This window comes from Purpureocillium lilacinum (genome assembly GCF_023168085.1).
Source record: "Purpureocillium lilacinum CBS 284.36 DNA, scaffold_3, whole genome shotgun sequence".
In the NCBI taxonomy this organism is placed as follows: domain Eukaryota; kingdom Fungi; phylum Ascomycota; class Sordariomycetes; order Hypocreales; family Ophiocordycipitaceae; genus Purpureocillium; species Purpureocillium lilacinum.
Genome location: NW_027072113.1, coordinates 4,872,693 through 4,896,851, shown reverse-complemented (window position 1 = coordinate 4,896,851; position 24,159 = coordinate 4,872,693). Strand labels below are relative to the sequence as shown.

At 59.0% G+C, this 24,159-nt stretch overlaps 7 protein-coding genes across 7 annotated transcripts; 3 read left to right on the top strand and 4 right to left on the bottom strand.

Annotated features, from left to right (window-relative positions):
* Positions 1 to 116: 116 nt before the first annotated feature.
* PLICBS_005047 (uncharacterized protein) lies at positions 117 to 3,620 on the top strand (the record flags this gene model as incomplete). Its single annotated transcript, XM_018325547.2, has 3 exons — positions 117 to 2,683; positions 2,734 to 2,890; positions 2,943 to 3,620. 3 exons carry the CDS (start codon positions 117 to 119, stop codon positions 3,618 to 3,620), a joined length of 3,402 nt encoding a protein of 1,133 aa, XP_018175299.2.
* Positions 3,621 to 4,057: 437 nt separating this feature from the next.
* Positions 4,058 to 6,030, bottom strand: PLICBS_005046 (uncharacterized protein; the record flags this gene model as incomplete). Its single annotated transcript, XM_018325548.2, has 2 exons — positions 4,058 to 5,050; positions 5,110 to 6,030. 2 exons carry the CDS (start codon positions 6,028 to 6,030, stop codon positions 4,058 to 4,060), a joined length of 1,914 nt encoding a protein of 637 aa, XP_018175300.2.
* Positions 6,031 to 8,319: 2,289 nt separating this feature from the next.
* Positions 8,320 to 10,213, bottom strand: PLICBS_005045 (uncharacterized protein; the record flags this gene model as incomplete). Its single annotated transcript, XM_018325549.2, has 2 exons — positions 8,320 to 9,930; positions 10,001 to 10,213. 2 exons carry the CDS (start codon positions 10,211 to 10,213, stop codon positions 8,320 to 8,322), a joined length of 1,824 nt encoding a protein of 607 aa, XP_018175301.2.
* Positions 10,214 to 10,695: 482 nt separating this feature from the next.
* PLICBS_005044 (uncharacterized protein) lies at positions 10,696 to 13,421 on the bottom strand (the record flags this gene model as incomplete). Its single annotated transcript, XM_018325550.2, has 10 exons — positions 10,696 to 10,833; positions 10,933 to 11,149; positions 11,222 to 11,310; positions 11,387 to 12,041; positions 12,136 to 12,154; positions 12,214 to 12,249; positions 12,314 to 12,404; positions 12,462 to 12,612; positions 12,673 to 12,911; positions 12,981 to 13,421. 10 exons carry the CDS (start codon positions 13,419 to 13,421, stop codon positions 10,696 to 10,698), a joined length of 2,076 nt encoding a protein of 691 aa, XP_018175302.2.
* A 1,483-nt stretch (positions 13,422 to 14,904) lies between these two features.
* Positions 14,905 to 16,504, top strand: PLICBS_005043 (uncharacterized protein; the record flags this gene model as incomplete). Its single annotated transcript, XM_065600646.1, has 4 exons — positions 14,905 to 15,080; positions 15,150 to 15,337; positions 15,399 to 15,691; positions 15,749 to 16,504. 4 exons carry the CDS (start codon positions 14,905 to 14,907, stop codon positions 16,502 to 16,504), a joined length of 1,413 nt encoding a protein of 470 aa, XP_065456718.1.
* A 23-nt stretch (positions 16,505 to 16,527) lies between these two features.
* On the bottom strand, positions 16,528 to 19,661 carry PLICBS_005042 (uncharacterized protein; the record flags this gene model as incomplete). The annotated part of the gene is made up of 5 exons (XM_018325552.2): positions 16,528 to 16,971; positions 17,040 to 17,292; positions 17,370 to 17,590; positions 17,665 to 17,941; positions 18,094 to 19,661. The coding sequence occupies 5 exons, from the start codon at positions 19,659 to 19,661 to the stop codon at positions 16,528 to 16,530; spliced, it is 2,763 nt and encodes a 920-aa protein (XP_018175304.2).
* Positions 19,662 to 20,955: 1,294 nt separating this feature from the next.
* PLICBS_005041 (uncharacterized protein) lies at positions 20,956 to 22,667 on the top strand (the record flags this gene model as incomplete). Its single annotated transcript, XM_018325553.2, has 2 exons — positions 20,956 to 21,242; positions 21,305 to 22,667. The coding sequence occupies 2 exons, from the start codon at positions 20,956 to 20,958 to the stop codon at positions 22,665 to 22,667; spliced, it is 1,650 nt and encodes a 549-aa protein (XP_018175305.1).
* Between the last annotated feature and the right edge of the window lie 1,492 nt (positions 22,668 to 24,159).

The following is a 24,159-nucleotide window of genomic DNA, read 5'->3' as shown; positions in this document are numbered from 1 at the left end:
CAGCTGACGCTCGTCCCGATGCGTGCCATCACGTCTTTCGGGGCCTTGATGGTCAGCAGCCTCGTTCATCGAGTGGCTGCTCAAGCTCCGGCCTACGAGCAAGTTCCTCCTCTCTCATGGTGCTCACATTGCTGACCCGCGCCTTCAGATCTTCCGACGGCAGCTCAGGTGCAGACCCCTACGACAAGCCTGGTGACTCGTCCCCTGAGGGAGGCAACACTGTCGGTGCTGGCGGCATCCCTGGCGGCTTGTCCGGTGGCCCAACCTGTGTCATGGAGGCCACTACCACCGTCTTCGTCACTGTGCACCCAACCAGCCCCATTGTTACCGAGGGAGGCTCTCCTGACGGTTCTGGATCGGATCAGACTCTGCACGGTACCACACACCCCACGCGGACCATTCAAGTTTCTCCCATCAATTCTGCCCAAGCCACGGAACTTGCCCCCTCTCCTTTCACTACCATCACCATTGACGTCTCTGGGGGTGGCCCCGGCTCCGATGATAACTCTGGACCTGTCACTGGCTCCCCTTCTGGTTCCCCTGGTCAAGACGGCTCCTCCCCGTCCGGCACGCAATCCAATGACTCTCCTGCCAGCTACTACGGTGGCTCTGGCTCTCCTGGGCCCAATTCAGCGACTGGCACTGCCGGTCCCCCCGCTCCAGATGCCACCGCCGGTCCCATCACGGACACAGCCAACGCTCCACATGGCGGCTCTCCTTGGTACACTGTCGTCACCGACATCAGCGTGCAATGGGTCACTGGCTCCGACGGTCCCAAGCCCATCACCATTCTGTCAGAGCACACTCTCACTATCGGCGGTATCTCCACAAACGTTCCAGACAATGGCAACTCTCTGACATGCATCACGACGATCGGTCCCGATGGACGTCCGACGATCGTTGAGTGGCCAGTTGGTGACACTCAAAGGGCCAACGGAGGACAGCCAATCTCTACCGCTGCTGGCGTCACCGTTGATATCAATGGTAATCCTGTTCCCCAGGGCGCTTCTACCGTCATCCACCCTTCCACCCCTGTTGTCACTGGGATGGACAGCCAAGGCGCGCCTCCCGTGGGTGGTCCTCCCATGTCTACTGCCTGCACCACGTACACAGTCCTCGGCACAGACGGCATTCCTACTGTTGTTCATTCTTCCTGGCTCATCCCTCAGAACGCTCCCCCTACCGCTGCGTCCGGTACCCTGCCCACCGCTGGCCCAGCTCCTGCGCAGATTGGTAACATTCCCAACGGTGACGCGGTCACAACTTGCACCACCTACACAATTCTGGGCGCGGACGGCAAACCTACCGTGGTTGAATCCACCTTGGTCCTCCCTGGCACCCAGAGCACTCAGACAGGAGTTCCCGGCGCTCTTTCCACTGGCATTCCCGGTTCCCCAGGTCCCGTCATCTCCGGCGGCGCTGGCAGCCAACCTGGCAGTACCACGTGCACTACATACACTGTGCTCGGAGCAGACGGTCGCCCCACCATCGTGGACACAACGTACCTTGTCCCTGGACCTGTCGCTACGCCGGTAGTCAGCCATGTTGACGGAGGAGTCGTCACTGGCGTCCCGGATCAGCCCAATGGTTCTCCCGGGCAGCCGCAGCCCGGCAACGCCGGTCAACCTGGGATCACGACATGCCTCACGTATACTGCCATCGGCCCTGATGGACGCCCCACCATTGTCGAGTCCACCGTGGTTATGCCTGCCAGTGACGCGGTTCCAACGACAAGCGGCCTGGGCCTTCCATCTGCCGTCCCTCCACAGCAATCTGGACTACCCCAAGGGATCTCTGTCACTGCTGGTAATCTCATCACCACGGCTGTGACCGTCGATGTCCTGGGCCCCAATGGAGTTGCCACGCCTGTTGTCGAGACGATTGTGCTGACGCCTTCCACGAATGGAGTTTCTGTGCTTCCAACTGTCACATCGCTCGGGTTTCCCTCTATCGCTCCCGATCAGATGCCGACAAACCTTCCCCAAGGCATCCCTCCCTTCACACCAGGCAATGCGGTCACTACTTGCGTTACGGTTGACATCGTTGGTCCCAATGGTGTGGCCACGCCCGTTGTCCAAACGATTGTCTTGACACCCATCGCTCCTGGATCAGGCAACCCCACCGCAGGCCCCATTGCGAACACGGCTGGACTACCTCTTCCACTCTCTGGTCAAGTCCCAGGATTGAGTACCGCCGTGTCCGGTGTTCCCCCGCTTGATGCGTATGGTTCGGAGCAGCCCAACCTGCAGACAGTCTTTCCTCCCTCCGCTGCCGTCTCTGGGGTTGATGGCTTGCCTACAGGCATTACTCCTGGCTCGGGCAATACTGTCTACACAATCGTCACTGGTTCCAACGGAATTCCCGTGTTGTCACCCGTCACTGGACTCCCCCTCCCTTCTTATGGAAGCTCTGAACAAGCTGGCGCGGTTCCCGGAAACAATGCTGCCCCTGCAGGTGCCCCTACTGGAGCTAGCCAAGTCCCCAACGGGTATGGATGGGGTGAGTCGCAGGCTGGTGCCGCCTATGGCCCACTCTCCTTCGGTGCTGCTGCGACGGCCTTGCAGACTGCCACCTGGACCAACGTCATTCCGGAGCAGACCACGACGTACACAATCAATTTCCCTTTCACGACGCTGGTCACTGTCGCCGTGCCCGACAAGCACGCGCTGAAGCGCCAAGTGAGGTTGGTGTGCCCAAAACTCCCTCTGATGAACTCTGCTGACCATGGCACAGGTCGTCGCCATCACCACTCATTACTGCATGGGCAAACTCTACGACCTCATTTCTGCCAGGCCCCTCCACACCAGTCCCTACGACATCCTCCGTGCCTGATCATGGGAGTTCGCAGATGTGCCCGTCCGGGGGCAAGATTGGGAACACCACTGTCGATGTGAGTTGGCATCTGATCTTCAAGCCCTGGCACTTTGCTGACGTTCGGATAGTTTGACGACATCAAGCCCGGCCCGTTGTTCAATCCCTCAGGTGACATCTGGTTCTCCGAAGGGTTCCTTGTTGCCCCCCCTTCAACCCCCGTGTCTCAATCCTTTGCCCCTGCGTCTGGCGGCCAACTCGTCGAGTTTGTGCCTGTTTCTCTTTCTGGCTCTCCTACCTCTCATGGCGCCGATGTTGCGGAGATTGGCGTTGGCCCCAATTCCGCGAACCCCTGCTTCCGTTTCGACTTCCTCGGTGCTAGTCTCGGCTGCGCCGCGCAGGGCAACGAAAAGTGGTGCGAGTTTGAGATCTCGGCCTACACCTTCAACGAGGGCTCTTTCAGTGAGCAGTCCATTGCGTGGTCTGAGACGAAGCGCGTTCCGGCTTGCCCTACGTTCCCCAGCAGCAGCTGTGCTCTGACCCCTGTCGAGTTCGAAGGCTACACAAACATCACTTCTGTCTTGATCAGTCTCCATGTCGGCTTGGACTTGCGTGCCTGGTGGGGCGACGACTTCAAGTTTGGATGGAGCGACAACAGCTGCGAGGCTGCCAGCTGCCGTGGGCGTGCTCTTCCTCACCGCGTCAAGCGTGAGACTGTTGAGACGGCCATTCGACATGGCGTGTGGCACTGGACGCCTGCAGGTCTTCAGCGCCTTGACGATGAGTACATCTGGGAGTCGGCGTCCTGAGTGATGGTTCTCTGGCGGACGATCTGAGCTGCTTTGGTGGATTTGCTCTGTTGACTGATTTGACTTCATTTTTGGACGCAGCATAATGGTGGGCGCTGCAAATCGTGTAATGTTAGTGAAGCTAGCCCGTGTGCATGACTTAGGGCGGCAATACAGTGTGTGGTCAACACGAAGCCGTGTCTGCGATGCTTGTCAGTTGTCCAATGTCTTGCGCCAGTCAGGCTGTCCAGCATGAGTGGCCACGGTCTGATGCCTTCGGGGCGTTATGGCCGTGCTGCCGAGGCGCCCCGCTTGACCGGCGTGAGGCCGACATCGCGATTCACGGCACGCGGCACGCAACGGCAATGGCCAGTCGTGAAGAGAATAAGCTGTATTGACTATCTTAGGGTGCGACCTAATGATACTCCACCACGACCAACTACCCACGGGGCAACGGCTCAAATGCCCAAGGGGTAACGCCGGCGATCATCGTCGAGGCCAAAGGCGCCAAGCGCCCGAGAGAGGCCGTCGAGCTCGCACCCCTTGTCCCACGGCCCGCAGGCGGCGTCTTCGCACTTGGTCTCCTGGTCCGAAGGCACCTCACCGGTGTCGAGATAGCGGGAGACGATGCCCTTGGTGCAGGGGCTGTCGGCGGTGGCGAGGGCGCAGTGACCGAGGGCGTCCTGGACGACGATGCGGGAGCCTGAGTGGGCCTTCGCCATCCTGCGGGCAGCGTCGAGGGGCGTGACGGGGTCGAGGCGGTTCGAGAGGAAGAGGATGGGGGCCGCGGGCCTCCCCTTGACGGGCTGGCCGGCGGGCGTCGGCTTGGGCGACTTGAAGGGTCCCTTGAAGGGGAAGTTTGTGCGGAAGGGCCAGGCGGAGCACGAGAAACGGATCGTGGACCAGTAGGCGCCCATGATTTTAGACTTCTTGACCTGCTTGCTGACGTAGCCGCGCCACCAGTCCGCGTCATGGGACGTGACATTGTCGCCGTCGGCGCAGAGGACCGAGGAGCTACCCTCGGGGCGATCGATGGTGAGGGCCTGCGGCGACGAGGGGTCCGTGTCGTTGAAAGCGCAGGCATCGCGGAGACGAGGAATGGAGGATATGCCGGCTGCCAAGGCAGCAAAGCTAGTCGTATTACCCGTCATGAGCCCGTCGAGCGCGGAGGCGAAAGATCGGAACTGCTGGATCGGCTTGTAGATGACGTTGGATATGACGAGCCGGAGGTCGTGCGAGGTGATAACCGCCATGCTCTGGCCAGCGGTCAAGGGCAGGACGAGAGGCTGGTCATCAAGCTTGCCCTCAAGGTCCTCGAAGCGTTTGCGGATGGATCTCCAAGACGAATCGTCGGGACGGGCGAGGGCGCAGACAGAAGGGCCAGCCTCATGGCAGCCTCTGAAAAAGGACACGACGAGCTGGTCGGCATCGACTGTGCTCGTGAGCCATCCCTAGTTCACAATCAAATGAGCAGGGTCATCATCAAGTTGGTTGGAGTAGGAGGACTCACGTCGCCCCTGGCATAATCGTCGGCATCGCACACGCCATCGAGGACGAGGCGGCCAATGCGTCCGGGGTAGAGGGAGGCAAAGTAGTTGCCGAGAAGCGTGCCGTAGGAGAAGCCAATGTACTGCAGGCGAGGGACGTCGTCAGCGCCATGCCGCTTCTTGAGCTCGAGGCGATGCTCATCGCTCGTGGCGCGCTGCTCGACCTCACGCTTGTGCAGCTCGTCAACCTTGTCCACCATCTCCACCATGTCGCGTGCCACGCTTGGGGTGCCCATGTACGCCATGATCTGGCCGCCATTGAGCCCCTCATCCTCGGCGTGTTGGCAACGAGCACCGAAGGCGTCTTGCAAGCCCAGCTGAAAGGGCACGGCGGCGCCTTCCGGGTCGAGAGCGCCGCTGCCACGCACCTGCAGCAGCATTGCATCACGGGCGAGGGCGTCGCCAGGGAGGCAGTCGGCGCGTGGCCAGCTGTTGGCCATGCCGCGGGGATCAAACGAGATGATGTCGTAGTGCTTCTTGCCGGGAATCGTCACGATGCTTTGCAGGCGCCTGCCGAAGGATTGGATAAAGCTGACACCGGAGCCGCCAGGCCCGCCGGGGTTGGTGAAGATGGGACCACCGTAGGTGTCGTGGTCGGGCGGTACGTCCGCAGGGAGCTTGATGATGGCCAGGGCGACGGTGCGAGGGTCCGATCGGTCAATCCAATCCAGTGGTAGGACAAGGCGGGCGCATTGGAAGCCGGGGTAGCAGGCGTGGTAGCTGAGGTTGCTGGACGGGGTGATGGACGACCAGTCGAAAGACGCACGCTCACGGGGGGATGGATGTTGAGTCGAATCACGGCCGCTCACCCCTGAATCAGGGACTGTTACGGCCGAGGAGAGGGTGAGGCCGGCGAGGCCACCCAGGACGAGGGTGTGGCGCATGGTGATGAGGGGAGCGAGCCGGTACAGATGCTGATGCAGAGACTACGTCTGCGAGAGAGACCTGGGAAAGGAAGGTGCAGAGTATGCAGACGGTGGTGCTGATGGCGATGCTGGTGCTGCTGATGCTGCTGATGCTTCGAGTTGCTGATGATGCTTGAAGCTGCTGATGCTCTCGAAGTTGATGATGACGGGGATGATGGATGAATGAACTGATGGATGCGTATGAACAAGGAGTCAAGATGGCCGGGATGCAGCTCGAGCTCGTTTAAATGCGTCGACGCGCGTCGAGTGCTGCTGCTGCTGCTGCTGCGACAGTGGCAGCAGCACGAGAAGGACCGGCGGCCTGCCGCTTAGGCGAGATGCTGGACAGCGGGCAGCTGCGAGCAAAGGCGTCGCGGGTGACTGGTGAGTGTTTGAAGGCAATGGCGATGATGAACTGGGCGAGTAAGGCAGCCGCCAGCCGTCGTGGTCGGCAGGTGAAGCTGCGGGAGGGAGTTGCAGGTGGGGGGTTGGTGGCTGACGGCTTCCCGGCACAAGTGCGTCTCGCCCGGCACAGGTACCCGCTGAGTTGGCGGGCAACCCGCCTCCCTCCACCGGACTAGGAAGGTCTAGGTCGCTGTGGCCTGGCATCTGGGATCGCAGTCGCATCGCGGGGCGAGACACGCTGGTGGGCAGCACGTCGCACCGAGGTCGTCGCCTCGAGTTGTCGGGAGCCACGACGATGATGGCGTTGGAGTTAAAACTTGGAAGCCAAGAGTGCCCCAGCCCAACTTCACAACGACCTCTTTTCGGACGAGTGGGCTTGCTTGACTGGCCCGCCTAAGCCCCAGTGACTCCGGGCCGGGATGGGGGGCGTTCCGGGAGACCCACAGAGGCTTCCGGGCCGCCTCCGGGAGCTGGGGCAATCGGGACGGCCGGATCGGTTGAGCCGTGTCTGGTGCGCGCGCGCTCAGTCCATGGCACTCTGCACTCACTCCCTTCTCCCATGCTCCGACGGGACCGGGTGAGCGAGTGCGAAACCTCCCTACCATTTGTGCCCCGACCGTTGCTGCCCGCACGTGCGCTCACATTGGGCAAACGTCCGGCCGTGCCCGATCACCGCCAAATGTGCACGGGGAGCCATCCGTCAAGTCGGCTCGTGCGGCCTCAGCGGTTGCCAAACGTGATTGAATCCCACCAACCATTCTGACCAACGCGCGCCAAAGCAGTCCATAGACTCCATACGGGCGCAAGCATAGTCGGCCGCCGGCTTGTCTCGTGCGACGGGTCGCCCGTCAGAAAGACGAGTAGTGTGGAATACGACCCGTTTTAGCTCCACCAGAAGAGCGCATCCTGCTCATTGCTTGTGGCTTTGGCGATGGGGTCCGTGTATGACCTGAGCCCCGGTCAAGGCCACCCGGAGGCGAGTGCGAAGTCGGAAGTGGTCCGGCTCGAGAGGCGAGGGCAGAGCCACTTCGTCATGGCGGTATTCGGACGGCAGTTGGATGGCGCCCCCGTCAGCATTGCACCTACCAAAAAATCGTTGTTGCTGCTCCTGTCGGTGGGCGCCTTGCTGCGACTATGGTGAGTGACATGGCCGGATCGAACGGCTCGGGAAACTGACATATCACCACGAGGAGGTTTTCTGAACCCAAGGGACGAGAGCTATCATTGACGAGCAGCTCACCCTGTGGCGTTTCCAAAGTTCGAACGCGAGTAAGAAATAGTTTTACAAGGGCTATTGTTGCCAAAATAAAACTGAAGTTTGGACGACGTAAACTCGTTACAAGCCAACGTCACATTGCCGAGAGGACGGAAGGGGCAAGGACCAAGACACAAGTATAAATAAGGGGTAGCGCAGTCGTGGGCCCGCCTCTCGAAATTCGGTCCTCATAAGTAAAACACTTTACTTGCAAACAGTACAGCAAAACCAGAACCATGCCTGCCCTTAGCATCCGTCAAGCCGTTGTGGCCGTCGTGGTCAGCCTCTTGGCGACGTCGGTCGTCGCCACGCCGCCCGCCGCCCTTGAGCGAAGGTTGAACTGTTGCCTCCGCACCGAGTGCCCCAGCGAATGTGGCAGCCACGTAGGTCTCTCCCTTGGATATCCGTGCATGTATCCGACAACGAACTGCGCTGACTCCATGAAAGTGCTGGCTCTGCTAGGCGTCCTCATCAATCATTACGGCAAAGGCTTGGTGGCCCACTTAATGGACTACACAGTTAGACGGGATACACTCGCTGGATTCGTATACAAGTACTCATAGAGCCATTAATGCCCAAGCAACGCACACTCCCCTTTCCAGTCCCGCTCATGCCGAAACCTTGACCTTTGCCTTGTGGTCCTCCTTGATGAGGTCCGCCGCCATCTCCGCGACGGCATACACGACGCTCTGGATGTTGCCCACCGGCACGAGCGGGAAGACACTGGCGTCCACAACGCGCAGCCCCTTGGCGCCGTAGACACGCAGCCGCGTGTCCACAACGCCGCCCTTGTCGCGCGGCCTCATCGAGCAGCTGCCCGACGGGTGGTAGCAGCTGACCTGCCCACGGCGAACAACCTCCTTTGCGTCGTCGAGGCTCTCCGCGCGCATCTCGGGGATGCGCGCACCATCTGGCTTCAGAAGATCCGCGAAGCCGCCCGTCCGCGCGACCAGCATCTCGGCAAACTGGGCGTGGCGCGCCGAAATCTCCAGGTCCAGCGGGTTGCTGTTGAAGCCGGCGTCCCAGGCGGGCTTCTCGTGGACGTCGCCGCTCGTGATGTGCACGCTGCCGCGCGAGAAGGGGTGGTTGAGGAAGGACAGCACCGAGATGTAGTTCTCGGGCCGCGACGGGTGGAGGTACTCGGCCATGCTGCTGGGCTCTGCCATGGTGGTGTTGCCCTGGCCTCCAAGGAGAAGGTACTCGACCATGGGCTCGTCCGAGTTCTCGAGCAGGTCGCGCAGCAGCGGGCCGTCGCCCGAGGCGGCGTGCTGCGCGTGCTCCGCGAAGAGCGCCTTCTTGGCGTCGGCGGAGGCCAGGCCCGAGCCGTCTGCGAGGGGCGCGTAGGCGACGCTGATGTTGCTCTCGCCGAGGGGCCCGGCTTGCGACTCCTGGTACATGGCGACGAGGGCGTTGAGCACGTTGGGGTCGCGCACGACGTCGGTCGAGGGCACGTCGGGCTTGACCTCGAACGACTGGCAGGTGAGGGGGTGGTCTTGCAGGTTCTCGCCCACCGACGGGTGGTCGATGACGACGGGGATGTCGAACTTGTCGAGCAGGGCCTTGGATCCGACGCCGGAGAGCTCGAGGAGCTGAGGCGTGTGGAACGCGCCGGCGGAGAGGATGACTTCGCTGCCGTTGATGGTCCGCACGGTTCCGTCAGACGCCAATGTCTCGATGCCCGTGGCGATGGGCTCCTCCGCGCTGGTGTCGAAGACGATCCGCTTGACGACCGTCTTGGTCAGCACCTTGAGGTTCGGCCGGGCCGCAACCTCGGGCGTGTAGTAGGCCGTGGCGGCGTAGCTTCTCGTCTTGGTCGCCGGGTCGATGCTCGCGGGCTGCTGGAACGCCCCGAGCGCCTCTTCACTGCGCGCGTCGACCTTCATCTCGAGGCCCAGCTTGCCAAACGTATCCATCCACGCCGTGTTGACGGGCCCGTAGCCGACACCAAAGGAGACCTGCACCGGGCCCTCGCCGACGAGCGACTCGTCGTGGTACGTCAGGCCGACGGCGTCGCGCGCAGCCTGCGGCGGGCCGTGTACGGTCGCGAACTTGCGGAAGTAGGGCGCCAGGGCGTCGTAGTCCCAGCCCGGGTTGCCGACGGCTTTCCAGGCGTCGAGGCTGCGGCGCGACGGGTAGAGCAGCATCATGAAGTTGAGAGCAGAGGAGCCGCCGAGCTGTTTGCCGCGAGGCGTGTTGACGCGGCGGTTGTTCAATCCGGCCTGCCAGCCGTCTCCGTCAGCATGTGCGGCTTCTCGTGTAAGTGCTACACTCCAATGGATGGCCGCATACCTGGGGCACAGAGTTAAAGTTCCAGTCGTAGTCGGGGTTGCCATATTGCGCGCCCATGAGGCCCGGCGTCAGCACCGCCGGGTCCTTGCTCTTGTCGTCGCCCGCCTCGACGACGAGGACCTTGACGGCCGGGTCCTCGGTGAGGCGGTTGGCGAGGACGAGGCCGGCGGTGCCGCCGCCAACGATGATGTAGTCGTAGTTGTCTACAGTCATTGTGCTGCTGTTGTAATGCGCGTCGAGGAAGAGGCGACAGTTCCAATCACAACGAAACAATCACAACGAAACAAGCGCCGGCTGGCGGACAGCAGATCGTTATGTAGATCCCATACACTGCAACGTCATACAAGCAGGAGCGCAGCGCGCGGCACATGCGACCCCCAATAGCCCAGAAGGAGTCGGGCGAACAACCGCTCAGACGCCGCGCCCCCAGCCGGTAACTCGGGCCTTTTTGGACATATGGCCCGCTCGCGAGTCTAGTTCCCGCCCGTCAACGTGTTGAGCCAAGGGATAACTAGTCCAACTCCACGGCCTGGCGTTGCGGGGAAACCGGGCACTTTCATGCAACCCCGCAGCGGTTACTTGGTGTCAACGTGAATGAGCCTCGGACAAAGACTCGTGGTGGCTTGTCACTGAGACACACGCGCCACACCTAAACGTCCTTTCGGGTCTCGACTATTTACGCGTATTGTTTGGCCCTAGCTAGCCCCGAGGCGAATGTCGTGCAAGTTGCGGATCTTGCTGACGACCCGATCCACGTTGCCCAAGTCAACCCATGTCCACTTTGCTCCACGGACCAGCTTGAGCGTCGCCCAGAGCGCCAGAAAGACGAATTGCTGACGGGAAAAGTCACCGGTAAGTGTTGTGCTTCATAAGCAGCGGAAATATTTGGGGGACATAGGGGGTGGAGAAGACTGGGAAAAGGGCTGTCGTACCAGGAGGAAGGTGGAGAGGAATGGCGTCGCATGAAAGCCGTTCCACAGCAATGCGCTGTTCGATACCACCAAGATGAAGATGCAGCCCGCCAGCGCCATGTACGCCAGCGCGGGCTGCATGTGGCTGCGGTACGGGTAATCGTTGGAGTCGTCTTGGTCCCAGCGCCGAACCTGTGAGACCTTCTGCATCTCGAGCGTCGCACGATGCCTCTTTATGCTGGAGGCGGCATTAAAACACAAAATCCCACCCAGACAAAGTCACGGAGAAGACGCAACGGCAAAGGCTTACCAATGGTAATATCGGATAAAAGCCCAGCACTCGCAGGCCCACACGATGATGACCCCGTCGGACCCCATGGTCGTCAGTATTTCGATAAACTGCATCGACCGGCGTCAGCAATGAGCCGCCACGAAAGGGGGGCCGGCACACGACCATCATGTTGGGGGGGGGGACACTTGCCATGGAGATGTTGCTCGAGTCCTCGTGCAGCTGCAGGAACGGGACCCAGCAGAACGCCAGCGCGGAAAAGATCATGGCGCGCATGGGCACCTTTCTCCGGTCCGTCTTGCCGAACCAGGCCAGCGCGCGCAGGAAAAGGGGCTGGTCGTCGGACCCGTCGAGGCGGGTCGTGAGGCCGAACAGGGACCTCGACGCGACGTAGAGGTTGGTGCACGCGCACGTCAGCGCGGTGAAGACGAGAAACACGTTGAAGACGTCGTTGAGCGACGGGATGCGGGACTCTTCGGCGATGGCGACGAACGCGGAGCTTGTCTTGCCGACGTCTGAGGACGAGGCTGGGCTGGCGCGCGGGTTCAGGGTGCACTGCTGTGAGTGGGAGCTGTCGGCCCAGCTGAGGCGCGGCAGTCGGCAGTCGTCGCGGCGGATGTTGAAGCTTGCCAGCACGCCGGCGAGAATATACGCGATTGTGGCGAGGACAGGTATGTAGACGGCTGAGAACTTGACGGTTTGCCCGATGAGCAGGTGATCTGCAGACCGGTCGGACATATCCGTGTTGTGCCTTTCGTTCTTGGGCCAGCGCGCCTCCAGGGCAGATGCAGCGACGACTTCGACGCCCACGTATGCGAACGTTGAGATGGATAAAGACATACTGCTGCGGTCAGCGAGGTACCATCTGGGTGAAGCAGGATCTGGTGACATGCCACAAGCTGTTGAACCACCCATTCGCAGCAAGTGTATCGTACTCCGTCGGCTTGAGCCAGTCTGGAGACCATTTAGTCTCCAAGTTTCTGTTTACATCGGACTCGTGGGCTGTAACTCACATTTTGTGCCATGCGGCTCGTTTGTCGAATTCCCAGCTGCGTGGTCCACGTCAGATAATCCACACGTCCTAGGGGGCCCATCAGTGTGCTCAGTGCTTACCGCCCACGTTGATGGCGACCATGGTGCATATAATGACCAGCAGGAAGAACAGCTTGATGCTGCTGCTGACCACTTCGAACCAGCCGTATATCTGGTAGCGACATTATAAGCGGGCAGTAGTGTTGGGGACTTGGGCACGCCGACTTACATCCACACGAAGGCTGTTTACGCAAATTAGAATTAGCGGGATTAGAAAGTACACGACACCTCCGTCAAATGCCTTGTTGCCGTTGATCCAGTAGTGTATTTCGGCGGCCGAAGTGGCGACCAAGGCGGAGAAGGAGACAGAGTATGTAAACCTGGGATCAAGTGTGAGCGTAGCCCCATTCTTCTCTCGTCTGTGTCGCGGGTTTACGAACCAGTATGCCACGCCAACGGCGATGCCCAGCTCAACATCCACAAACTCGCTGACGTACAGCTGCATTGCTCCGGGAATGGGCCATATGCACAGCAGCTCCGTGATGCATTGCATGACGGCCCATGCCAGCATACCGGGCAGCAGAAAAGACAGCAGCACGCTGAGCGGCCCGCCGAGTTCGAGGATCTGGCCGCCTCGCCAGTATAGGCCGGTGCCGAGGGTCGCATTGACCGCAATCATCTAGAGTCTCTGCATCAGTGCCATAGCCTTCACATTTCCGCCAGCCTCTTGGCGAGTTGCGAGACATACCGACAAATGGATCCCCCTCAACTTCCGATTGACGACACGGTCTGGCCTCGGCGTGACAATGACATTCTTTTCCGTCTTCGTCACGTTTGGCTGGCTTGTGACATACGTGCTCTCGGTATTGGCGCTGTCGTCCAACGTCGACGTATCTCGGCTTGGTTCTCGTAAGCTCGAGCCATCAACGATGTCGACATGGCTCGAATCATGCGGGTTGGTAGCACTGAATCGTGCAGTGCCGCCTGCGCCGCCTCCGGGGCTTGCGGCCGACGACGTCGGACGTCTGAGCGAGCTCGATGACGACGTTTGCGACAGCTGAATGGTCGGTACGGGTCGCGACGACTGAGGAGGCGATTGCGCAGCCCCGTCATCGTGGTCGGCACGTGGCGATGCGAAGGCGGCCTCGAGCCAGTCTGGCGCCCAAGGTGGCAGCCGTGGATTCGCCATGCCAACTTATCTCGTACTGAGACTTTGAGAACGGTTCGGGCCGCTCAGATCCACTGGCGACCATGACCAAAGGAAGGCGCAGGTGAAACAGTCGCATTCGAAGAACGAGTTCCGAGACAGAGGTCACCTTAAGAAATGGGGCTGATCGCGAGGCGTTCGAGAGGCGGCTTGCATGGCTCGTCCCGAACCGGCCCCCACGTTCCCCTTGTGTGCTCAACTTCCAGCACGTCCAGCCTGGGTTAAAGCCATGATGAGCCCGTTGAGATTGACCGGCGCTGAAGATAGCCAACACACTCTGGGGTGCGACATTGCCCGGCGGCTTGCAGGAGTAGCGTCACTTCCCCAGCAGCGCCAGCCTTCGCGAGACAGGATGCGGTTGCCGCGCCTGCTACCAAGAGCCCCTGGAGAAGGTGCCTGGTCAAAGACGCCATGCTGTCTCAAAACCTCTGACTGCGGACCGCTCCGTGGCGGAAACCACACTTGAGCAAGAGATCGCCACCTTGGTCTCCCCGTCAGACCCTGCCGTCGAGTGTCAGCCGCACAAGAAGCAGGGGGGCTGCCAACGCTTGATTCGCCTGGGACTGCACCGCCGCATCACACACATGTACACAAAGTGCATCGCCCCCTCTCTCACCTGGCCCAAGAAGGCGGCCGAGTTGCCTCGTCCACGAGTGAGGGGTTGCGTCTTTCCCCCCTGCGCCGTCGTCGTCCTACCACCGTCGGGCGCAGGCTAAAACGGTGGAAGCACCGCCTCCTACCCGCGCGCCCTTCTCACGACCTCTCGGAGAATTGGATCTTGTCATGTTTCGAACGTGGCACCATGGCTGAAGCTCAACAGGTCACGCAAAACGTCTGCCAGCGGTACCTGAAGAAGGATAGCCTGCAGACGGTTCTGGAACGCCTCTTCCCCGGCCAGACGGACTTTAGGATCCGCGTACGTTTGGATATTGCGCCGTTCTCTCAACAAGATACGAAGGCGTCGCTGACTCTGTGATAGTTGCGAGAAGACCAGTGGTGTTTCACTGCTCCGAGGACGGTCACGGAGGTGAGTACCAGACGTGTTTAGTTGGAGCCGGGCGAAGGCGACCTGCGCAACCACACTTGACGCTGATAATATTCCGTGTAAAGGCCGAGATCGAGTACGTCGTTGACACGGATGAATCTGGTACGCTGGCACGGTATTGACAAGCCATAACAGCTCGGTCAGAGCCCAGTGACTTCTGGGACACCCTGGGAGAGTACGCGCCCGGATCGGACGATGGCAGTGGCACAAGACGGTTGCATGTACTTCGTACCTGGCTTAGGCGCTAGCAAGGCATAATCATGGCTGACTGGCACGGCCCGACTCGTGGCTGTGACAAAAACTGCCGACAATATATACAAGTTGAAGCACATCCAGCGTCTGGTGCCGCCATCGTGCTCGTTGCCGAGGATTGATAGCAAGAAGCAGTGTCCGGTACGTTGCACACCAATCCATCACAAGATGGACCCCACCTCAGGCGATCGATGCTTTGTCGACGAGGTCCTCGAGCCCGTACAACTGCGAGACGTCGTTGTCGGCGACACCCCGCACATTCGGTCGCAGTCCTTCCGGGATGCCCCAAGCCTCGAGGCATATCTTGAAGATGACACAAACCAAGACTATTCGTGCCGTTTCATGTTAGATTCCCCTCAATGGCTTGCCATCTCGTCACTATGTGGCTGTGGCGTCGGCTAACTCTGTCCAAGTTCTGTGTGCCAGCGCAACTCATGGAGGCCGCTCCAAATCACGCGTGCCATGATGTCGGCCATGATCAACGCCCATGACCTGAGTCCATCGTTATGGAACGTCGCATCGTGCTTCTACACTCGCAATCTTGACCTGGAGGACGCCTTTTGCGTTCCGTTGACGCTTTCCACCACTGGACCATGGATTGGTATGTGGCTGCCTGACATCAGTCTTGCATTGATGTTGCGCTGCTGACGGACATGGTCTAGAAATTTCCTATACGATCCGCTACCCCGAGTTCAAAGAGGCCGACAAGGAGTGGACGATGCGACAGAGTGGCGTGTGTCACCGCGTCAACACGGAGACCCGACAGAGCGTCTTCATCTTGCTGAACCCAAAACCGAATGCCAAGGGCCAGTTGCTCATCGAGAAGCACCTCTCGTCACGAATTGATGGAAGAGCAACCGATGGACTTTTATCAATGCACCAGGTCCTGCTCAGCGGATATCTCCCCGCCTGGAGGCAGTACATTGCATCGTATGAAGCCCAGTTTCTTCCCATGGTAAGTGCACCGAACATGTTTGACCCGAATGACTCGAGGTGCGATTAGTGTAAACAGGCAAACAGCACATTCGCCACGTACATTGACGAGCCTCTACGCTTGGGGTACGACCATTTGATCAGCATGGTAAATCTCGAGAACCGCTTCAACAAGACCATAAGCCTACTCGCAGCTACCATCGGCCTTGTCTCAGACTTGCACGCGCTGCTCAATGTCCACGCCACAATACCTGCCTCGTCAGATGACAGCCACACCGGCATCGTGTTTGACAACCATGCGCGCCAGTGCGCGGCCTTCTCTCGCACGGCAACATATCTACAGCAACGCGTCCAGACAGCCGCCCAACTTCTCGCCAACACCCTGTCCTTTCGAGACCAGGTCATTGCCAAGGAGCAAAGCGGGAACATGCTTCAGCTGAACAAGTCAGCCGTGTTCATCACCACACTGACACTGATTTATGCGCCGGCTTCATTTGCTGCAGTCAGTATTATGCCTATCCTGATGCACATGTTCCGTGTGGCCACGACATGGACTGACCAAAGTCAGACATTTTTTGGCATGAACTTTTTCGCCATGGACCAACCCAACAGTCGCATCATCTGCACATCCATGATTTGGATCTACCTCGTTGCCACCGTCGTCATCACCGGTCTCACGGTCGTCTTTTACTACTGGCTCATCCAACACGACGGCGTGCTCTTTTGGCGACTCGCTCCAAAGGTAAAGGTCAATGCCGACTGGAGGGCCCTGGCGCGGCGCCTCACCAAACTAGACCAAAATGTTGAGCTCAGGGACATGTATCGATCGGTGTAGAGACACTACCTCTCAACGGGCTACTACGTCGACTCTGCCGAAGAGAGCTTGACTTTGTAGATGACCCGCCGGCTCGCACCGGTCAAAGAGGCAACAATGACGCATGGATCAGACTTGTCGTCGGATAGAACCGCTGCAAAGTCATCTCCATATAGCAGACCAGGGAGGCTGGCGAGCTGCTGGACGTGGAGCTCGGAAGTATTGAGTTGTATCTCCAAAAGAACCATTTGGTGCTTGGCCGAGGGTGCCCCGATGGCTAGCAATTTGCCTTGAGGGCGGGGGCCGCTCGATAAAAGTTGAGAAATGCGATATTTGGGGATTTCCTTTTGCAGCTCTAGGCTTTTGTTGGAGCCTTCGAATTTCTGTACGTGTAGTCGCTTTTCTCTGGTTACGACGGCGCACGTATTTCTATCGTGGAAAGGGCAGAACGCGGTGAAGAGACCAGCAAAGGCACCCACATCATATCCCTGTCGGATGGTCAGAAGGCATGGCGATAGGCGTTTGCTTTTACACGCGAAAACAACGGCTAGCATACCAAGGAAACGATGTTCAGTGTGTCCATGGTGACCGGGTGGCGATCGAGTGACATATGCGTGATGGGAATCTTGTGCTCCCGGCTCCTGGTAGTGAGCTCGGGTCTGACGACTAGATACGCATCACGGCTCTCCAGCAGCGCCAAGTGAATGACATCTGCTGCAGACCAGTCGAGAGGTATTGACTTGAACCGATGTACGTCTGGCGAAGTAGCGATATTCTCATCTCGCGGTGTGTTGTTGGGGTTAAGTGTCCTACATGAATAAGCTGAGCTCAGTCATCCCCTTCGTCGACTCTGAGGCAGGAAGGAATGGAAAAGAGACAGTCTTACCGGGGCGGGAGTTCTACGGCCTCAATCAGGTCACGCACTGTTGCGTAGAAGAAAACGCTAGGGTCTCGCGGGTTTGTGCTCGCTCTTGCCGTGAAAGCCACCCACACACTGTCCGACGAGATGGCAATCTTGGATATCGCAGGGAGCTGCAGAACGAGCCGATGAAGCTCGGAGAAATTGTAGTCCACGGAGTCTCCACCGAGGAGGTAAAAGATGTACAGCTTGGGTGGCAATTCGTCAGCCTTGATCTTGGATGCGCTACATGTAGAGAGGAGCTGCGAATGAGCGTGCTTACTCGGCTGCGACCTGCCGTTGAGGCAATAAGGTACTTGTCGGTCAAGCAGACATGTTTGAGGAAACAGTCGCAGTCAGTCTCGGGCAGCTTCCAGTCCGCGGCGTGCGAGACTGTATGCCCCTCTCGAGCTGCCAGTGACTGTGACGTGTACAGCATAATCTTGTTGTCGGTCCAGTACGCCAAAACATTCGCGTCGGGGGATATGGCGCACCCTTTAAAGTCTTGGGTTGCCCAGGGGTACCACTCGTCAACGCTGATGCCTGAGTTGTGTCCTGGCCTGTTATTGTTAGCATCGCTCAACGCCGTACACGCCGAGGGTTCACTGGTGAAGCTTGCCTGGCCAGAAGTCTCGCGCCGAGAGGACTGTCAGAGACAGTCTGTAAGATGGAGCCCCGTCTTGGCTCCTCTGCGCTGCGATAAAGTCTGTACGTCTCCTGTAGCTTCTTTTTGACGTCCTCTGCAGTGCACCTCTGGGCTACTCGAATGACGGACTGCTCCAAAAAGTCCAACATGCACGACATGGCATGGCCCTCGGTGAGGTTCCGCTTTGTCGCCTTCTCCCTTAGCACCTTGCGCCAAACTTTCACTTGCGGGTGGACATCCGGCTCCGTGAACCTAGTTCCACGCAGGAAGAAGCGATCGTATCCATCGGCGCGTCGGTGGTCCATGCGAGCGTCCTGATAGTGGCGCACGCCCTCGGCGCCCGTCTCCAGGAACGTTAGCACGACGCTCAAGACGCATCCCAGCGCCCAGACGTCGCTGCTCGTCCGCATACTCGCCGTAGATGATATGGATTCGGGTGGCAGATATGTGCCCTCGCCTCGCCGGTTGAGGGTGGCAGACACGGACGGGTCGGGCACCTTCTTCCGTCGGACAAACAGGCTGTTGAAATCGTTCTCGCGATCTCCCGCGGCGGCGCGACGTCGCACTTTGACACGCGCCATGCCAAAGTCACTGAGCTTCCATATTCGGCGCATGCTCCCGTCGTCTGCCCTTTCTTGGAAGATGAGAATGTTGCTAGGATTTAGGTCCATGTGGTAGCACACCAGCTCGTCGAAATCGGCGGTTCGTATCCCGGTGTGTAGAAACTGCAACCCGCTTGCCAGCCCCGCGGCGCAGTGTATGATTTCTGCTCGAGCCTCTTGGGTTCTAGGGGAGATGTGATGTCCCGACATCATGTATGTGCGAAGATCGCAGACAGCAAGGGGCATGAACAGGCTGTAATTCGTCCCAACCTCGAGCGCACCCAAGCTCTCGACAATGTTCTCGCAGTTGCGAGAGGTGGAACCGAGGATCTGTCGCATGACATCGTATTCTTCTCTTGCTTTGGACTTGTCGGCGACGATGTAGTCCTTGCGGGCCATGTCCATAGGCTCGACATTGTGGCCAAAGGCAGGACCCGCGTGTCGGTCGTGGAAGTGTCCCCGAGCGACTCGAACGCGAAAGACTTTGCCAAACGAGCCCTCACCAAGAGGCGTCTCCTCCAGATACGGCAGCCGCGGGGCATCCGTGCCGTCGATTCGGACCTCTTCTTTCTTGCGGAGCACAACAGCGCAGAAGCACCCCTGCTTCGAAATGAACCTGTCCGCGTCGGTCTCGCTACCAAGAAGCCGCTCGAGCTGCATTCGACTAGCGGGCAGTCGAACAATCGATCCATGAGGATCGTCAGAAGCGACAAGATGGCTCACGCAGGTCCTTGCAGCGCGAATGCTACATGTGGCGAAGACGAGCGTGCCGAGAAAGTCAAGTAGGCCCCTCTCATCCACCCTCTCCACGAACGCCGCCTCAGATAGCCCGAAGATTGCTCGGCTCGATTGATATGACGTCGCGAGGCTACGGAAGAAGCGTCGCAGGTTCCCATTGTCGTTCTGTTGGAAAATGTCCCTGCACGTCCCCCACGGCACGAACCTCAACGTCTCTTCTTCTCTGCGCTCCAATCTGCGGAATATGTCGCCGTAAAGTTCGTTGCACAGGTCGTCGTATGTCTCCGCCGCCATCGTGAAGGGTTCATCCTGGCTCGTAGCGGGATGCGGGGACTGGCAGGGCTCACAGGAGGCTGGCGGGGTCGCGGGACTGATCAGTTGCTGTGCTGATGAGGCTCTGCCTTCCTTCGTCCCGCTGGCCAAAGCTCATGCAGGCTCTATAGCGATAAACAGGGCTATTCATCAGGTGCTTGCCACAGCAGCGATCAGGACTAATCCCCTGCCTCCAAGCCTATCGCTCCCCTGTCGTGGGGGCCATCAGCTGAAGCAGGAGCTGAACCACCACCAAGAAGGACAAACAAGGGCGACAATGGAGGTGCCTGGCTGGGCGGGCAGTGCACGATGGGTGTGTGACGCGGACGACGGATCGCAATATGCACAGGGAGCGGGACGCAACAGCCTCACTGAACAGCCTCATGATAACAGCCTCAAGAGAAGTTTGGCAGCACACTGAGGCGATATCTTTCCCCACTTGCAGCGCCGAGTTGCACAGGGCAGGCCTCGTGTAATCATTGATGGACCGTTGCCACCCGCTGCAGGGGCAATCCGCCATGGGCCACCGCATGCAGCCCTACAGCCCCAGTACTTCATACCAGGCACAGCAGCTCCTCCATGTCTCCACCGAACCGCCACAGTAGTCTTGCAGCGGTAACATTCTTGGAAGATGTCAGTTGTCACGACCTGGACCAATCTGTCGCGCACGAATCTCGTGGACGCGCGTTGGAGACGCTCGACCACGTGGACGGATAGTCTTGCGACTTGGGACAGACGAGACGGCCGTTTTGCATGTGAATCGAGACTACGTAATGGACGGCGAGGCACTGGTCGGTGACAGCATCAGGGCGGACCTGGCACGGATCCAGTTTGTTCAGTCCGTTCCCGTTCCTATGGTTGAGCGTCACATCGGGGCATCAGGCGCCTGTAGACAATGACGCAAATCCCCCACAACATCAAATAAGCGACGCCATTTGAACCCAGGCTCCGCGCGGTCGGGTCCGGAACACGGCTCCAGTCAGAGAAGCCTGACAGCGGCACTTGTCAACCGTGGCAGCTGCACCCCGGACCCCGCCCCCCGGACGGACGACGACCTTCGGCCGAGCCTCCGGCCCCAACCCCACGATGATCGCGGCACCGTTAAATATCTTGTAGAGCAGTCCGCCCTAAGTAATCCCTCCGACTTTCTGCAATAGCTTTCGCGGAACCAATGACCGTGTTGCTATTGATCATGTATGTCCTCCAGCAGCGGTTCAGTGATTGCAGTGGCCCGCGGACTAACACCGACTTCCAGCCTGTAGCGGAATAGACCACGATGGCCGCCATCAGACACATGCCTTTGGGCTACATGGTAGGCATCAGCCTCCTTGGCTGTGCGCTGCCGAAGCTGCTTCACTTGTACGAGTCCAGTGGCCAGCCTCTCGAGATATTCCTGGCGCTCTTTGCGGCACAGATTGCCCTGTTCTCCTTCTATGCCATCCTCATCTACCCTTTTTTCCTGTCGCCACTACGCCATCTGCCGCAGGTTCCAGGCGGTGTGCCAATCTTTGGCCACGGAGTGGCGTTGAGAAAGTACGGTCCCGGACTTTTGGCGAAGAAATGGTTTGTAGCAGCCTGCTTCTCTGGAGTACAAGATGAGACCATGTGCTGACTCGCAACCCCAGGATTGCGGAGGTCCCCAATGACGGCCTCATTCGCATTCTTTGGCACTTCAACCAAGAAATGGTGATTGTCAACTCGCCTCAGGCCTTGTCGGAGATTCTCGTCACCAAGTGCTATAGTTTCGAAAAGCCTGAGTTCGCTCGCAAGTTCCTTGCATTCATCATCGGCTGGGGTCTCCTCACTGTAGAGGGGGACGAGCACAAGACGCAGAGACGAGATATGCTGCCTGCTTTCTCGTATCGCCACATCAAGAACCTCTACCCGACCTTTTGGGCAAAGTCTCGAGAGTCTGTACGAGCCATTACAGCGACGTGCGATGAGAAGGGCTTCGCGGAGATTGACATTGCGCCGTGGACGGCGAGGTGCGCTTTGGACATTATTGGCTTGGCCGGTGTTGGAGTCGACTTTGGCTCCATTCAGGATGCCAAAAGCCCGCTTGCGCAAAGCTACGAGCACCTTCAGCCATCGCCAGCCGACATGCCTCTGATTGGCCTTCGCGCGTTCTTGCCCGACTTCATCATGGACAACCTGCCGCTGCAGAGAGTCAGGAACGCGGCAAGGGCGTCGCAGCATATCCGAGGCGTTTCCCGTGACCTGATCCGCAAGAAGCGACAATTGCTGGACAACAACAAAGAGGCTGGAGTCGACATCCTCACGGTTGCCCTCGGCAGCCGTCTCTTCTCTGAAGATACCCTTGTTGACCAGATGATGACATTCCTGTCCGCCGGCCACGAGACCACTGCATCCTCACTGATCTGGTCCATCTACTTCATGGCCAAGTATCCCGATATGCAGGAGCGGCTGCGCAAGGAGGTGCGCGACAATCTGCCATCAGCCGACAGCGACGCCGAGATCACGAGCGCCGTCATTGACGGAATGCCCTACCTCAACGCGGTGTGCAGCGAGGTGCTGCGAACCAACAGCCCCGTCGCGCAATCCATCCGCGTCGCCAACCACGACATTACGATCCAGAACCAGTTCATTCCGAAAGACACACTCCTGGTGCTTGTGCCGTGGACCACCAATACAGACCCTAAGCTCTGGGGCCCCGACGCACACGAGTTCAAGCCCGAGCGATGGCTGACCCCCGAACAAGGAGGAACGAGCGCGACTAATGCTGGCAGTGGAGGAGCGACCAGCAACTACGCCTTCATGACCTTCCTCCATGGGCCGCACAGTTGCATTGGCGGCGCCTTTGCCAAGTCCGAGCTCGCTTGCCTCTTGGCTGCATGGATCGGAAGGTTCTCATTCGAATTAAAGGACAAGTCACTGCTGGATGAGCGGAATATCCACATTAACCCCAGCGTGGTTGCGAAGCCTGAGGGCGGGCTGGAGATGCTTGTCCGGGTGGTGGATGGCTGGTGATGGTGGAGTTTGAGAGGTTATGTAGTTACGACTTACAAGGTTGCTTTCCATGGACTCACTCTAGCGAACACGAATCTCATTGTCCTTTCATGCTTCCAGGCTCAATCGTCCCCACGTTTTACTCATCAGCAATTTGGAGAAAGCTATTTGACCGCTGTTATTTCAGGTTACCGTACTGCACTGTACAGTGCTGTAATGTAGATTTGCCATACGGCGATTATTGTCAAGGGCCGAACCCAAGTACGAGACGAGGCCCGGCAATCTCAATCGGCAGGCCCAAAGCTATTGTGCTTCCGACTCGTGAGCGCGACTCCGCGGCACGGTTCGCATTTGACTTCTGCTCCGTCCAAATTGCAGGGGAGCCGCTGTTTGCTCGTCTCAAGGTAGAGGCCAAGGCCCTGGGCTTGTCACGTTCGGCCCGATCGTATGCACGACACAGTGGCAAGAACCTCGTAAACACAACGTGTGACGACAGTCGTGGGCGGTGGCGTGAGAATCGCGGCCAACAGTCGGCAGGATTACAGCCTATGGCACAGCTTCACTTCACCTTGTTCGACAGCTTAGGTTGAAGAAAAGAGAAGCCCGGCTCCTTGGCTTTTCGCACGTCGTGAACACTGCCTCGAACGGCCGCGTACGCAGAGCAAGCGGTAAGCACAGTACAGAACGGAGTGCGGAGGGCACACCCGCCGGTCGCCGTGGTCGTTGGCCACGGCCGGGATAATTCAGCCAATTTAAAGGCCGAGGCTCTCGACCAACGATGACTTCGCGTCCGTCGCAGACGGTTTGCATCAATAGACAGGTGCCTGCAGCGATTGGTTCCAACTCTGCTGTATCTCAATGTTGGTCACACGACACCTCAGAACCGAGATCCCCCAAGGTCGTTGGCGGGCGGAGGCGGGCGGACCAGCCCCGAGCGCCGAGTCCTATGAACTACAGAGGTTACGGTAGAGTACTGTACTGTACCGTAATACGCGAAGCCCGGTGAGTCTTTTTCTTGATTTGCGCAATCAGCATCCTCAAGGGGCTCGTCCCTCGTTTAGAAGCTCTTGCTCAAACTTCAACAGCGACTACCGCGGCGCGTACTGCTTATGGACGGATGCAGTCCGGACCTGTCCCTGCATCCTTGTCGTTTTTGCTGTCAACGTTGGTGGAGCATCAAACTGCACTTGACAGCATGGGGCATTCGCACCAAGTGACGAGTATTGTACGGCTCGGTCCCGATGTCGCCGTTCGTCATGCGTGACAGAGGTTGGGGTTTGTGGCGGACCGTCTGTCGCGGCAAGATCTGTCAGAGCGGCCTGACGCCGTTGTCGAACCCTGGCTTCAGCAGATAGCTGGACCGATTTGGCCATGTCGATGAGCTGGATCTTTTGCGGTGTCTCGGGCTGTGTAAAACGGCAGGCGTCTTATGACGCCCGTGTTCAATGTTACCTGCGCCGCACGTGGAAACTTCTGCCTGCCAGCACGCAAATGATATGTGAAGAGTACAAGT